Source organism: Drosophila albomicans, chromosome X (genome assembly GCF_009650485.2).
Source record: "Drosophila albomicans strain 15112-1751.03 chromosome X, ASM965048v2, whole genome shotgun sequence".
Lineage (NCBI taxonomy): Eukaryota > Metazoa > Arthropoda > Insecta > Diptera > Drosophilidae > Drosophila > Drosophila albomicans.
Genome location: NC_047627.2, coordinates 20,780,464 through 20,795,573, shown reverse-complemented (window position 1 = coordinate 20,795,573; position 15,110 = coordinate 20,780,464). Strand labels below are relative to the sequence as shown.

General features: G+C 38.4%; 2 protein-coding genes across 7 annotated transcripts in view; one reads left to right on the top strand and one right to left on the bottom strand.

The window, feature by feature from the left end:
* Positions 1-11,824, top strand: part of LOC117573213 (scoloptoxin SSD14) — a 29,994-nt gene extending 18,170 nt beyond the window's left edge. For 4 of the 5 annotated variants that reach the window (XM_034256229.2, XM_034256238.2, XM_034256248.2 and 1 more), the window contains exons 2-7: positions 2,163-2,345; positions 7,641-7,744; positions 8,137-8,779; positions 9,830-10,243; positions 10,299-10,943; positions 11,016-11,824. In XM_034256229.2, coding sequence (XP_034112120.1) covers positions 2,163-2,345; positions 7,641-7,744; positions 8,137-8,779; positions 9,830-10,243; positions 10,299-10,943; positions 11,016-11,523 — 2,497 coding nt within the window. In that variant the 3' untranslated portion in view covers positions 11,524-11,824. The remainder of the gene's footprint in view (positions 1-2,162; positions 2,346-7,640; positions 7,745-8,136; positions 8,780-9,829; positions 10,244-10,298; positions 10,944-11,015) is intronic. The other variant, XM_034256258.2, reaches the window with a different exon arrangement.
* Positions 11,825-13,459: 1,635 nt separating this feature from the next.
* LOC117569714 (uncharacterized) lies at positions 13,460-15,015 on the bottom strand. 2 transcript variants are annotated; one of them, XM_034250991.2, is made up of 2 exons: positions 14,820-15,015; positions 13,460-14,510 (listed from the first exon to the last, which is right to left on the bottom strand). In XM_034250991.2, the coding sequence occupies exon 2, from the start codon at positions 14,459-14,461 to the stop codon at positions 13,646-13,648; it is 816 nt and encodes a 271-aa protein (XP_034106882.1). In that variant the 5' UTR covers positions 14,462-14,510; positions 14,820-15,015; the 3' UTR covers positions 13,460-13,645. The 2 variants fall into 2 exon arrangements, with proteins under 2 accessions (XP_034106882.1, XP_034106874.1); XM_034250983.2 differs by lacking the exon at positions 14,820-15,015 and adding an exon at positions 14,576-14,681.
* Between the last annotated feature and the right edge of the window lie 95 nt (positions 15,016-15,110).

Here is a 15,110-nt window from a genome sequence, read left to right as displayed (position 1 = left end):
ATTCATAATCGGATTCGTAATTTGAAGCTTAAGTGAAAGATTTGGTTACCAGGCGCTGCGCACGCGCCACCAAAGATCACCAACAAAGATAGTGTGTAGACGCAACATGTGTTGCATGTAAAATATGTGCCACAAAAACAAATAAACGAGTCACCTGTGCAATTTCTTGTTGTATTTCTCTTCTCTTCTTTTCTTTTTTTTTTCTGTTGTTTTGTTGTTCTCACGCATATTTCTTGCCTTGCTTGTTGCTTGTTTTATGCGGCAATGAGGTCGTAAACCCAAATTGCATTCCACATGCCTCACACAGTAATTGTGGCGAGTGCTTTGCTTAATTTAGTTCTTTTTTTTGTTTCATTTTTGGTGTCGCCACCGCCTGTTGCCTTTCTTCTTGTGATGTTGCTGCCCAAGCAACTGCTGGGGGGGCATTTAACGAAAATGAAATGAAATTAAATGCAGTTGACCTAAAAATAGCAAATAGCACGCCATGATGCCATGCCATGCCATGTCCAAAGCAGGCCAACACTATTTCGACCAGGCCAAGAAAAACGACCCACTAAAAAGAGAACATGTAATGCTCACTCCAAGTATTACTCATATGTGTATTACTTTATTTCATATTCGTGGAATCGCGCACAATCTGATTCTGTTCGCGATAACGCAATTATCGTAAAGTTATGAATCTAGATACAAAGTGCTGATAAGTTGAAACGACACAAGGGCTCAAAGGGAAGTTTAAAGTCTAGATTAATTGGAAACTTTTATGTTCATTTTACTTAAATGAAAATTCCAATCTAGCGTTAATAGAAAAAGACTGCCCAACCAGTAAATAAATGAATATTTAGGCGGTTTTATTTGCGGTCTACTTTATCTGTAAATAATCGTAATACATGTTTTTTAAAGCCTTTTATTTGAAGGGAAATGCAGTTAGTAAATTAGCTGATAATAAAAAGCAAATTTCGATCGATTTATTAAATATCTACTTTGTTTATTTATTTATTATTTTTATTTATTTAATAAATATATACTCATCTTCAAAGGTTCTATATTTCTGCAAAAAAAAAACAGAGAAAACTGCTCAGATTCTCTGCATAAAGGAACCAACTAAAGTCATTTTTAATTAATACTCATATTGACATACTCAAAGTATATTTACTCTCTTGTATTGTAATGAAATAAGTCGTGTTGTTAACTGTTTACCTAGGGGAAAAGAAAACATTTTGCCTATCTGCAAAGTAAACACACATAATAGACCATTGTTGTGTCCATTTCGATTGAGCAGCCATTAATAATGGACTACTATTTTGTTGTATTGTGAATTGCAATAGTAAAAGCTGGTTGTAGGATAATTGCTGCCGCGCCCAGTTGCGCGGGTCATTTGAGGGCAAAAGGTGGCAAAGTTATGCCAATGATTTGACGCCACACACACACACACACACAAATACACATCAAACGTTGCCTGCAATTAACCCAATTCGCAGAAAGCAATCTTTCCTTTGCACTCGGCAAAATCGACGGTGCTCAGCATTGTAAACAACGTTGTGCTGTGTGTTGCGGTGAAGTTGCCAATCACAACATTCAATTATGGTTGTAGTTCAGTTCACTAGCGCAACATGCGCTGTATACATATAGAAGTTGCAAGCAAATGTCTGTTGTGAGTCGACGTTGCAACGTCAACGTTAACGTCAAGCGGCAGGCGTTGGCGTCGCTGTCTGACCCATTTGTGGCACACGCAGACAGCCGCAACAACAACAATGCAACGGTGTGTGTGAGACACACCCACACACACAGACACACACACACGCGACCACAACAACCACATCCTGCCATCAAAGTCGGCCATCAAAGTTGCCGTTGCCGCTGCTGGCGACGACAACAATGACGACGACGTCGCTGCCTATGACGCTGGCAGCTGGCTACGAAAATTGATGCCGCGTGGCAAGTGGCGAGTGGCGAGTGGCAAGTAGACGCCTCAAGTCAGCCAGGCGTCGTCACGTCACGTCATTTCGAGTTGCTTCGTTCAACTCAGTTTGCATTGAGGCGCGTGCAAAATCTGTTGCATACTTTCCAGCGTCGTGCTTTTAGAATAACTGTTGCATCTAAGCAAACAAATATTACGTATACGTCGAAAGTTCAACGCTCTCTCTCTTATTTGTGTTTTGTAGAACTTGCAACAGCAACAGTGCGACAGCCACAGCGGATGCTCACAAGATGGTGCACCACAGCAACGACGATGCCATGAATAAAATTCCACTCAAATCCGCCAGCGGATTGGATGACGAGGAGAAGAATGGCGGCGAACTGATGCAGGACACCGCCGCTGCCGAGGAAGCGCGACGCGAACAAATGTAAGTGAGACACCACAACAAAATACATAAACCAAAACAAAACAAAACTCATTTCAAATGTCGCTTTCTCCGCAATTTCAATGACTAACACAAATTCGTTTTTACAGACGGGGAAAGAAAAATATGTTTTTTTTTTCTTTGTACATATTTAGTTTAATGCGTATGCTTAGTTCTGATCGAATGTGATTCCAGCTGTTTGTCCGTCCGTCTGCAGAATTGTGCCAACAGCTTAGCGTATTTTTAGATCTTAAGAGTTGTATTTCTCAGCATATTAAGTATACGTAGTATGTTATGTTATGTTATGTATATTTAAACCTTAATTAAGTCTCTTCTACCAATTTCCAATTGTATTTAACCTACTTCAGTCTAAGTTTATTTTTAAGCATTGCGTTTCTTGTTCTTGGTTCTTAATCCTCTACGCATTCCCATTAATTATCGCTTCTTTTCACAGCCTAACAAATGAATTTTGAATGCTTGCAGTTTCAGCTTTGGATGCCACAAAATTTCCTCCAAAAATTATGACAAAATTGAGGCACATTTTTCAAATTCAAATTTATATTACGCCACATCTGCTTTGTTGGCTGGGCTTGTTTTAAACGTAAGATTTCTATCTTAAAGACAAACATTTATATTATACATTTTAACTTCAAATGCTGTGCCTTATCAAGCATGTCTGTTCGTTTGATCATCTCACCGAGATCAAAAAGGTTCATCTGATTGCTTCAAAAGTCAAAGCAGACTCGATTATTCTTCGATTAGTTCGTGGCAATTTTTTTGTTTACATCTTATTGTTGTTGCAGGCATGCAAATTTGCTGGCCTGGAGTAAGAAGCTAACCATTGGTGTCATCTGCTTTATTGGCATTGCACTGATTGGCTATGTGATCATCAGCCTGGTCTTCAGCGGTAAGTAAAGTAGCTCAATTCCACACTTTTAATCACTGTAATCCAATTTTAAGTAATTGCAGACTGTGCTTATAATAAGAATAATAGGAATAGTTATGGTAGCTCCATTTAGGGAAAGTGTGTTATATTTATATTCTTGAGCAGCCATGTCCATCTGTCTTGTCTGTCTGTCTGTCCTTATCCAAGATCTCAGAGACTATAATAAACATAGATATCATTTTTATGACATTTCTGATTATGTTTGCACGCAAGTTTGTTTAAAATAAATAGATAAAAATCGTAATTTAGAAACTACATACATACAGTACATACAAAATTAACAATACTCCTAATAATTTCTGATACTTGATTGCGATCAGATAAAAATTGTAGAAGTTATCAAAGAAATACTTTTGTATATGCAAGAATACTTACAATCTGGTATATTTTGCACTCTATGGTATATTTTTAATTTAGTACTTACCTTATATAACCTTTGTTATATATTCTTAAGTATTTTTGTGGTATTTTAATTTGGTATATTTGTAGCTTTAAGGTGAAGCCTGTTCTATTTTAGTTTTGAGGTAGTGGAGAAGGTTTCGTCTAAAATCTAAGCAAGCTTATTCTGTGAAAGATAGTCAAATGCAAATAATGCTTATAAATACTCTACTTTATGAAATCGGATATGTCCCATAAGGTTCTATCTAAGTTTCTTATATATATCAGAAACAATCAAGAAACATATTTTGAATTGCATAAAATATAGCATTTGCAATTATTATTTTCATTTAATTTTATAGTTTCTTAAGAACTTTAAGAAATTATTGCACATTAGCTTCTTGCATGCCTTTCGTCAGCTTTGTCAACTCTCTTACTCGAAACGTTGTGGCTAAATGTTATTTTCTTGTGACATCCCAATCCCAAACAAAAAACCAACAATAGATTGGCCAAAGTCAACGCCCCTACCAAGAAACTTCACCAAAGAACTTCCGATAGCGTTAGAGCCAACAGCAACTTCCGGAACATTATTGCTCTCTTTATCATTAGAGCCATCAACAGGAGCAACAAATACAACAGCAAGCACAAGAATAAGAAGATCATCAGCTACTGCAAAAGAAAATAGAACTAAAAATGCAAAAGTTGAACCAAAACATCGACAAAATGTTAAAGATTATAGAGAATCGACAGCAACAAGTTTTAAACACGCGGCTGTGTGCTCGGATCAACAGATTTGCAGCGATGTTGGCAGGTAAATTCTATATATAAATTATATTACATATAGTACATGAAGCGATCATGATGAAAATTCTAGAATATTTTAAAATATATAAATTATATTTTATTTAAAAAGGTCAATCATGATATAAATTCTAGAATATTAATCATATTTATTTACCATATCAACAAAAACATAAATTCTTCAAACAAAACAAAAGTTGAATCAAAGTTCTGGGCACATCGTTAATGCAATGATTTTGACTTGAAATGTATTAAGAGTACAACATTATAAATCGATAAAAATCGAATGACAAGCGTAAGCTAGATTCGGGAGTAGATGTAATTTAAGAAATTCTTTTGTATTAGTAAAAACGCCTGCTTACTAGGGGTTTTAGTAGCTTTGGTATCTAGTATATTTTGCACTCTACGGTATTTTCGGAATGTTGTACTCTATCAATATACCAAATATAGGCTTTTGGTATATTTAAGTAATCGTGCGGGATATTTTAAAATTAATACCTATTTTGCTTTTATTCAAATTGAGTATTTATCAGTCGAGCACACTCGACTTTCCAAATATGTAATATTTAATAATTTCAATTTATGTGTGTATAGAAAGATTAGACTTATTAGATAAATTATATGAAAAGATGAAAAAATTTATGTTTGTTTATTAAATGAATCTTAACTAGTTACCGATAATAATGTGACAAGTATTTAACATTTTTGTAATTCCGATTGTCCACAGTGATATATTGGCAAAGAATGGCAGTGCTGTTGATGCCACAATTGCCACAATGCTGTGCAATAGTCTCACCTCGATAGAGACAATGGGATTTGGTGGTGGATTCACGATGAACATCTACGATCGGAAGAGCCAACAGGGTTACTACGTTAATGCCCAACCGATATTAATTGGTAATCATTCAGATAGAGTGTTCGCCGTGCCTGGTGAAGTTTTGGGCTATCAAAAAGCGCATCAACGTTTTGGCAAACTGCTGTGGCGAGAACTCTTTGAAGCTTCGCTGCAGATCTGCAACACGGGATTCACAATGAGCAAACTGCAGGAGACTTTTGTGCATCGCAATTGGCATTTGGTTAAGGACAGTGCGCAATACCAGTAAGTCAACAATTTTTAACTTTTATTCGTAAAGTATCTGCAGATATTCTTGATTGATATATCTAAGTGGATCTCAGATCGTTATAACTGTGATTTTAAGCACATAATTAATTAAAATAAGTCTGTTGTTCTATAAAAGAAATTTGTGTAGTATAACAGAAATTGAAACCCCTTTTGAAAATTGAAAACAAGAAATCAGAAACAACTAATTTAAAGTGATAGCTTCTCAAAACTTAAGATAACTTCAAATTATTCCAGTGTTTTTGCCTCACAGCTTTTTTACTGGTTTACTAGTTTGAAATGGATTCTTAAATTGCTTGGGAGAAAAAAGCTAGATGCAGCGATATTTTATGTAAAATGTGAACTAAAAGTTCTTGCAAATCTTTGTCAAATTATAAATTGTTAATGAGTAGAAGAAAGGGTGATCAATTTGAATACAAGAAAGCTTTCAGTGAGGTATACAAAATGATGTTTATTTGAATATATTCAAAATTGTACATTTTAAAGACTTTCGGCTTGAAATCGATCAGGAAAGAGATCAGAGAATGAAGATATGAGAGAGTGCAGAGATGAGAGAGTGAAGAGATCAGAAAGTGAAGAGATCAGAAAGGAAAGAGATCATTTGATAAAGAGCTCAGAGAGCAAAGAGATCTAGAATATTTTCTTTTATGAAAGCCTCTCATTAAGGAAACAAGAACTTCAACACTATTTTAAACCCTGTAGATCAGTATTCATAAACCCCATAACCGGAAAACTCCATGAGACGGGATCGCTGCTGAAGCCACCGCAGCAACTGTGCAACACATATCAATTGGTGGCGGAGAATGGCGCCAGCGATTTCTACAGTGGAACAATTGCTCAAATGTTGTTCGAGGATCTCAAGGAAATGGGCAGCATGATAAACCCAGACGACTTGAATTCCTACGATGCGCATTTGGGTCACTCGAATAGAATGCCGCTCGGAGAAGACACTCTGCTGGTGGCGAAGAATGAAAACAGTGGCGATATAGTTGCAAAAATTCTAAGTATATTCGAGGAATACAATTTCACACGCGATGAGGAGACTTATGCTCGAAGCATGCAGCGCATCATTGAGGCTACAAAGAAGATCAGCGATGTGAAGAAAAGCAAGTTTAGAGCACCGAATAGAAGCTCCCAATTTACAATAGTTGCTCCCAATGGCGATGCTGTGGCTGCAACTAGTTCCATCAATTCAGAGTGAGTTGTGTGTTAATATTTTATGCATTTTTCTATTTGATCGTTTTGATTCTCTTTTTTGTAGTTTTGGCTCTGGCTTGATGGGAACACGAACAGGCCTCAGCTTGAATAATTTTGCTGGAAAGCGTTGTCATTCCACTCAAGCACCCATGTTGCTGCTAGATGCCGCCAGCAATATTCGCATGTCGATTGCAGCTGGTGGCATAATCGATACAGTCGAAGCGATGGCACGTCTGCTGTGGCTTGAGAAGGACAATCAAACTCATTCAGTGAATCAGCCGCATCTCAGCATTGATTTGGATAACGAGATCGTTCGCCATGAGTACAATAAATTCACAGTTGTTGTCGCAAAGTTGCTGGCAATCGATCAAAGCAACGTTGTGTCTTGTGCCACTCAACGTGTGGCAAGGGATCTTCACGTTGCCAGCAAAGGTGGCGGTGTTGCAGGTTTCTAGAAATGTGGTTGAGGTTTTTGTGTGGTTTGTCTTTTGTATACCAAATAATGTAGTTAATAACACTGAATCGGAGTTGTTTCGATTGCACATACTTTTTGGGGGGGCTGAAATAGATTCTATTGAATTGATTTCAAATTTTTGAATTTAATGTTAACACTAAGTCTTCCTTACGTATTTACAAATTACATGTGTACATCTCTACTTGATGCAATAAAACCAATTAAATAAATATTACTTACAATCATTGATGTTGTGCAAGCCAAGTTAAGTATTTAGGTATTCTGTAAGTCTATTTGCTAGAATAAGTCAACAACATTGCAGGTTTGATATTGAGGTGAAAGCGATTGTCTGTCTATTATATTGTGTATATGCACTATTCACTATGATTGTTGTGTTTGCAGGCGTGCAAATATGTTAGCCTGGATGAAGAAACTGACGATTGGCCTCATCTGCTTTATCGGCATTGCTCTGATTAGCTATGTGATCATCAGCCTATGCTTCAGCGGTAAGTCTAACATCTCATCTATATATCTCCATATATATATATATGTATGTGTATGTATGTATCTGACATCTCTCTAACCACCATTCACCTTCACTAAATGGCAACTAATATAACAACAACAACAACAACAACCACATCATCGCAAGAACAATGGGTAGGAGACCAACGAACACAACGATGAGCAAATGTTGCATTCGAGCTTTGCATGTCTCTTTTTGTCATCCGATATTCACAAATTTTTGCACCCTCTGCCATTCACTCGTAATGTTAAAATTTCTACTTCTACTCTTGTGGCACCAACAAAATGTATTGACCAACCAACCAACCAACCAACAAAAAACTCTCACACCTTAACGTACTAAACAACAACAACAACAATTGCACCGACATAGACTGGCCAAAGTCAACGCCCCTGCCAAACAACAGTAACAGCAGCAGCAGCGGCAACAGCATTGTTGCAGCCACAACGCCAGCGGCTGAGGCAGCAACAACAACGGCAACGATGACAACAACAATTGTCGCAGCCGCTGAGGTTGCTGCGCTTAACACTTTAGCATCTCGAACACCATCGGCAACAGCAACAGGCACAACAAGAATACCAACAGCAACAGCAACTGAAATTAGCACAACTAGCACAAATGCAAATAGCACACACAGCAGCATTGTTGCAGCTCCAACAGCAACAACAGCAGCAACAACACTATCAACAACCACAACAACAACAACAACATCAAGCACAAGCAACACATTTATAACATCTACTCCAACAGATGAGCAACCGCTGCCGCCAGCAGCAACAGCTGAACAGCACAACAACGACAACGACAAGGACAACGACAACATGGAAGCGACAACAACAGCAACTGGAGATCTTTCGATGGCCGGACCCGCTGTTGCAGCATCGACATCACCAACAACGCCGCCGCCATCGGCAGCCACGAAGCTCGACAAGAATCAGAAATTCGAGTCCACATTGGGCATTTTTCAGAAGGCAGCCGTCTGCTCGGATTCATCGCCATGCAGTCAAATTGGCAGGTAAGGATATAGTATAAAGTATATACTATAACTTTATATAGTAGTATATATTATTTAGTATATATAGTATATATTATATATACATTTACTAGTATATAACTGGGAAAAGAAGCCTTTTCTAAACCCATAAAATATATATTTTCGTGATTAGCGTCGATGATAATAACGTCATGGCCTTCCGTCTGTTCGTCTCTAAAAAGCTTGACTTAGATATCACAAAAAAGGTTTTTTTTAAAATTCAATATACCAAATATATATTTCAGTATATTTTTAGTATTTTTCGGTATATAATAATACCAGACTGTTATTGTTTAATTAAGCAAGGGTAACGGCTACACTCGACTGTAGCTTCGTGACTTGTTGTTTTTTTAAATGCAATATACGAAATATAAGTCTTGGTATATTTTAGTATTTTTCGGCATATTCATTCGGTATATTTAAATAAAAATATCTCAAAATGATGATAATAACGTCATGGCCGTCCGTCTGTTCGTCTCTAAAAAGCTTGACTTAGATATCACAAAAAAGGTTTTTTTTAAATTCAATATACCAAATATATATTTCAGTATATTTTAGTATGTTTCGGTATATAATAATACCAGACTGTTATTGTTTAATTAAGCAAGGGTAACGGCTACACTCGACTGTAGCTTCGTGACTAGTTGTTTTTTTAAATGCAATATACGAAATATAAGTCTTGGTATATTTTAGTATTTTTCGGCATATTCATTCGGTATATTTAAATAAAAATATCTCAAAATTGTTCTTTGATTAAGCACGGTTAACGGGGACACTCGATTGCATTTGTCTTACATGTTTATTTCGCAAATTTTTATACTAAAGAAATACATAGGTAAAATAAAACTGCTTTCATCGATTATCGTATAGTATTATAGAAACTGTTTTATAAAAGCATAGATGTAAGACCAATGTTTTGGCTTTGCATGTATTCGTTATATATCCAAAGCCATGTACTCGTACATAAACATATAATGTTATATAAATATTTAGCATTTAATACGCTTCCTAATATAATTTCATTTCAACCAGCGACATATTGGCTAAAAATGGCAGCGCAGTGGATGCCGCAATTGCCACAATGCTCTGCAACGGTCTGCTGACAGCGCAGAGCATGGGCATCGGTGGTGGACACCTGATGAACATCTACGATCGCCAGCACCGAGAGGGCAAGCAGATTGATGCCCATGTCGTTGCGCCTTATGCTGCCGATCAGCAGATGTACGATACGAATCCGAATGCTTCGTTCAAGGGTCCGTTGAGCATCGCTGTGCCCGGCGAGGTGATGGGCTATCATCTGGCGCATCAGGAATATGGCAAACTGCCGTGGCGTGATCTGGTGGCGCCATCGCTGAAGCTTTGCGAGACGGGCTACCACATGACGCAGCATCAGGAGAACAGCGTGCGCTCCGCTTGGTCATCGCTCAAAAACGATCTGCAATATCAGTGAGTATACAACTTCCATGCATGGTCTTTTTTTTAACGTCATTTGCCTTTGCAGAGCCGTCTTCTTGAATGCTGAAACCGGTGGACATTATGTGGAGGGCGATTTGATAAAGTCACCAAAGCAACTGTGCAACACATATCAATTGCTGGCCGACAATGGTCCGATGGACTTTTACAATGGCACAATTGCCGAAATGCTGGCCCAGGATCTGCGCGATCTGGGCAGCATCATTACCCAAGACGATCTTAATGCTTATACGGCCGAAGTTCGCCTGTCGGACACCATGCCCCTGGGCGAAGACACTCTTTATGCCGTGCCCCCAGTGAGCTCTGGCTCGGTCGTTTCGCATATTCTAAGCATACTCGAGGGCTTCAATTTCACGCGCGCCGATCTGGCTGATGATGAGTCGTATGCCCGGACTGTGCACCGCATCACGGAGGCCTTGAAATTCGGCTTTGCAAGTCGCTCGGAGCTCGGTGATCCGCGTTTCAATGATCTGCGTGAGCTCGTTAGTCAGCTGAACAATCCGGAGAATGCGGCGAACAAGCGTGCCAAGATCAATGACAGCCATGTGCTCGAGGGTCCGCATGAGTACGGTGCTCAGTTCAGCACCACTGAGGATCCCTATGGCACCTCGCACCTGGCGGTGCTGGCACCCAATGGCGATGCCGTCTCTGTCACCAGCTCCATCAACTACTAGTGAGTGCTGCTCGACAATAGATGGCGCCCCTTGTCGTTTTACAATGTTTTAATTGGTGTTTCTTTTTGCAGCTTTGGCTCCGGTTTGATTGGATCACGAACTGGCATCATATTGAATAACGGCATGAATGACTTTGCGTTGAGCAATAACTACTTCGAGCTGCCGGCATCACCGGCAAACACAATTGATGCCCACAAGCGTCCCATGTCGTCGCAGTCACCCATGTTGCTGACCGATCGCGAGGGCAACATCAAGTTGGCAATTGGTGCTGCCGGTGGCACCAAAATCATTCCGGCCATTGTTGAGGTCGCCGCACGTTTTCTCTGGTTCGGTGACGATCTGAAGTCAGCCATCGATGCGCCACGTTTCTACAATCAACTGTCGCCCGATTCTCTCGACTACGAGGAGGGCAGCTTCACAGAGGCCGTGCTGCAGCTGCTGGCCAAGCGGGGGCATAAGCTAAAGTTACTGCCGACTCCGTCGGTTCCTCGCTCCACCGTCTGTGCCATTGGCCGCAATTCAACAGGCATCTATGCCAATGCTGATCGACGCAAACGTGGCCACGTTGCAGGCTTCTAAATGTATTCACCCACACCCACACCCACACACGCCTACACTCATACAGAATAGCACACACACACACACACACATATGCACACAAGCGTATCGTCAACTGAGATTAGTTGGAAAGCAGAAATGAGCGTCAAGAAAAAATCAAAGGCGACGGCGACGGCGAAATTGCACGTGAAGTAAAAGTATTTAAGCTAGCTGTCTTTTTTTTACATATATGTATGTATGTATATCGTATGTTATATAAATTTATATGCTACCTACTACTACCTTATATTATAATAATAATAAAACAAAATTTTTTTCCACATTTCGCCGTAATTTTGTTTATTTTGTCGCTTACTTTCAAATTTCAAATTTGGCGTTAACGATCTTAAAATTTTGTAGCATACTTTGAGGCTGCGCTGAGGATCTATTTTCGAAAACAAGCTATATCTCGGCCTTATCCTGTCGGATTTTCAAAGGACACCTATTGCTAAGCTCGCAAGGATCAACTCTATCGATTGGCATCAAAAAATTGTGGGGTTATCTAAGAATCCAATACTTGAAATTTTTTAGTGCAGAGGCCCGAGAAAACATGCGAAAAATAAAAATTACAGGATATCTCCAGAACCACAAGGACGATTTGAATGTCCTTTGGCTAGTTGGTAGACATCATTAATACACACTGTTTGACATATCACCCGCAAGGATACAAAAGGACATTCTCGAGATAGAGCCTATTTTCTGCGCAGAAAAAATTTATTTTATCTAGAGTCCTGTAAGGATTTTCGTCCTTTTGAAAACACCAATCGGTTTGTATTTAATAAAGATATCCTTCTACCAAAGGACATCCTGATCGTCCTTCAAATGGCCGAGATACGCCGGATTTTTACAATTTTCGCCCAATTTTCTTTAATAACTAACCCCTTGAAAAATGTTGGAAAAAAATGAAAAAATTTGGATGCCATAATTGGAAGGATAATAAAAATCTTTGGATGCCAATCGATGGTACTATTAATCCTGATTATAAAAATATATGTCCGTGCCAGATCCTTAAGGATTTGGCTGAGTTATGGCGAAAATACCCAAATTTCCTTCATACAAAAAGCATTGTACAATTTCATTGCATACTTTTAGGGGCACTCATATTAGGCATATAAGCTAAATGAAAAACAGTTATAACTTGGACATATCCTGCCGTATTTTCCAAGGACACGTACTGCTAGGATCGCAAGGACCGACTCTATCGATTGGCATCAAAAAAACATGGTGTCATCTAAGGATCGAACACTTGTAATTTTTCGGTTCGGAGGACAAAGAAAACAAGTGAAAAATGCAAATTGCAGGATATCTCGAGAACTAAAAGGACGATTTGAATGTCCTTTGGCACGATGAAAGCTCTCACCAAAAGTCTTCGGTTGACATAGGAACTGCAAGGATCAGACAGGATATGACCGATATATACAAGTTTTTCTGTATATAAAAATGTCCTTTTATCTCGAGTCCTGTAAGGATTTTCGTCCTTTTGAAAATGTCAAAGGGTTTGTAGTTTTTAGAGATATCCTTGTACCAAAGGACATCCTGATCGTCCTTCAAATGGTCGAGATACAATGGATTTGTACAATTTTTGGCCATTTTCCTATACTTGCCCCTTAAAAAATATTGATGTGTATTTTCTTGACGAATAATTCAAATTCTTGAATGCAGATCGATCTTGCTAGATACTTTCATTGCAAAAGTGTGTATACTGCCTAGATCCTTAGGCATTTGGCGTAGTTATGGCATAAAAACGAATTTTTGTCTATAAATCAGCATTTGGTGTTTTCATTGCATACTTTTAGGGGCTCCCATTTAAGCTAAATGAAAAACAGTCACAGCTTAGACTTATCCTGCCGCATTTTCAAAGCACACGGATCGGAAGGACCAACTTTATCGATTCGCATAAACAAAACAAATGGTCATCTAAGGATAAAACAATTTTTAATCGTAATTTTTTAAAGAATTGATAAAAATCACAGATCCCATTTATTTTGTGTATGTAAATTGCAAACATTAATTATGTTATGGGTGTCTCCCATACTAGCCCGATCGATAAAGATTTACTCAAATTTCCATTTCTTTTTGATTCGTTTAGAATATTAAACATTAATTATGTTTTAAGTTTTTCCTCGTCGAACTCATCGAAATTCTCTGGCTTCAATTTGGGCGGTGCATCGGGTTGAGACTTTTTCGGGTCCTTAGCCAAATCCCCAAATGGCGGCGAAGGAATTTCGGACAAGTCGCGATGTGAGCTAAGAAATGCTAGCTCGTACATCTCGGGGCGACTGGAAAAACTGGTGTCCATCATGGTAATATACCAAAACATCAAATTGTCAATGTCTTCCATAGTTGCCTGGGCGAAGACAGCGCCAGTATTCTCGCCGTGCCGATGGGGATCGAAGAATGAGGCAATTGAATTGTTTAAATCAAAGCTTATCATTACGGTTCGACAGTCAGCAATTATGGCAGCAAATAGATGGGATGGCACCCCCCAGTCTTGCTGCTGAAACACTTTCAAAGTTGTCTTCAAAATGCCAGAGAGTTCTTCACTGATGCCGAAAGGATCCTCAATTTCGACATCCACTTGTGTGAAGAACCATTCAACCAACTGAAAATCAATCGTCTTATGCGTAGCTAATTCCAAAATTGCAGCTGGAATACTTATGTTAAGGGATTTGGGATCACGATCACGATACACTTTGTTGCCATGGTTGATTGAGCTACCAATAAAATTCCATATTCGGGTGGGCAACTCTTCCACGTTTTGGCTAAAGTCTGATGACTTGCTTAGCTTATTCGCAAAGATCAGCGATATTAGAGTACAAGAATTATTTCCGCTCTTGTGGTATTTTCCATAGCGTGCTTGACAAAAGTCTGCAGGAAACCACCAGATGTTTACCTTATCGTACTTCTCATATGAAGCCATAGCCAAAGATTCTTAATTTTAATTTTTGAATACAGCCTTAATTGTTGTCCTGAAAAGACACAAACAAAATGGGAATTATTATAATGAATTTGGTTTACCATTTTTGTGTATTACCAAGAATAAATCTTGAAATTAGTTTGAATAAAAATTACTTAGAGAATATCGACTGCCGATAAACAGTCTTATTTAGTTTGGATAAAATCTACATTGGCCTACTACAAATATGTAAATTCGATCGCATTCTCCCGGTACGTCAAAGCTTGCTACACACTATTTATTAAACGAGATTACAAAACTAGAAAATTGAGTTTTAACTTAAGCTTATTATCTAACATAATTTAGAGCACTCAATCCTTACCTCTCAGGATCAGATTGTGTTTTTGGTCCTTAATAATTGGAGTTCCCAACTGTTTGCATCGTTGTGCACATGCAGCCAAGCTACTTTTTATTATCTCTATTTTAGTTGAAGGCATTCCGAAACACTTATGAAATTCTTAGGTCCAAAATGATATATAATCAATTAACTCTGAAAAGTATAAATGAGTTAATATAGTAAAAGTACAATAATAAATTTCTTTGCACATAAACTCACCTATTTTCATCGCTTCCTTTGTTACTTAATAAGAATAATAATACTTACTTAATAAAA

Coding starts and splice junctions, on each gene's coding strand:
- LOC117569714 (XM_034250991.2), bottom strand. CDS start 14,461: ATGGCTTCATATGAGAAGTACGATAAGGTAAACATCTGGTGGTTTCCT.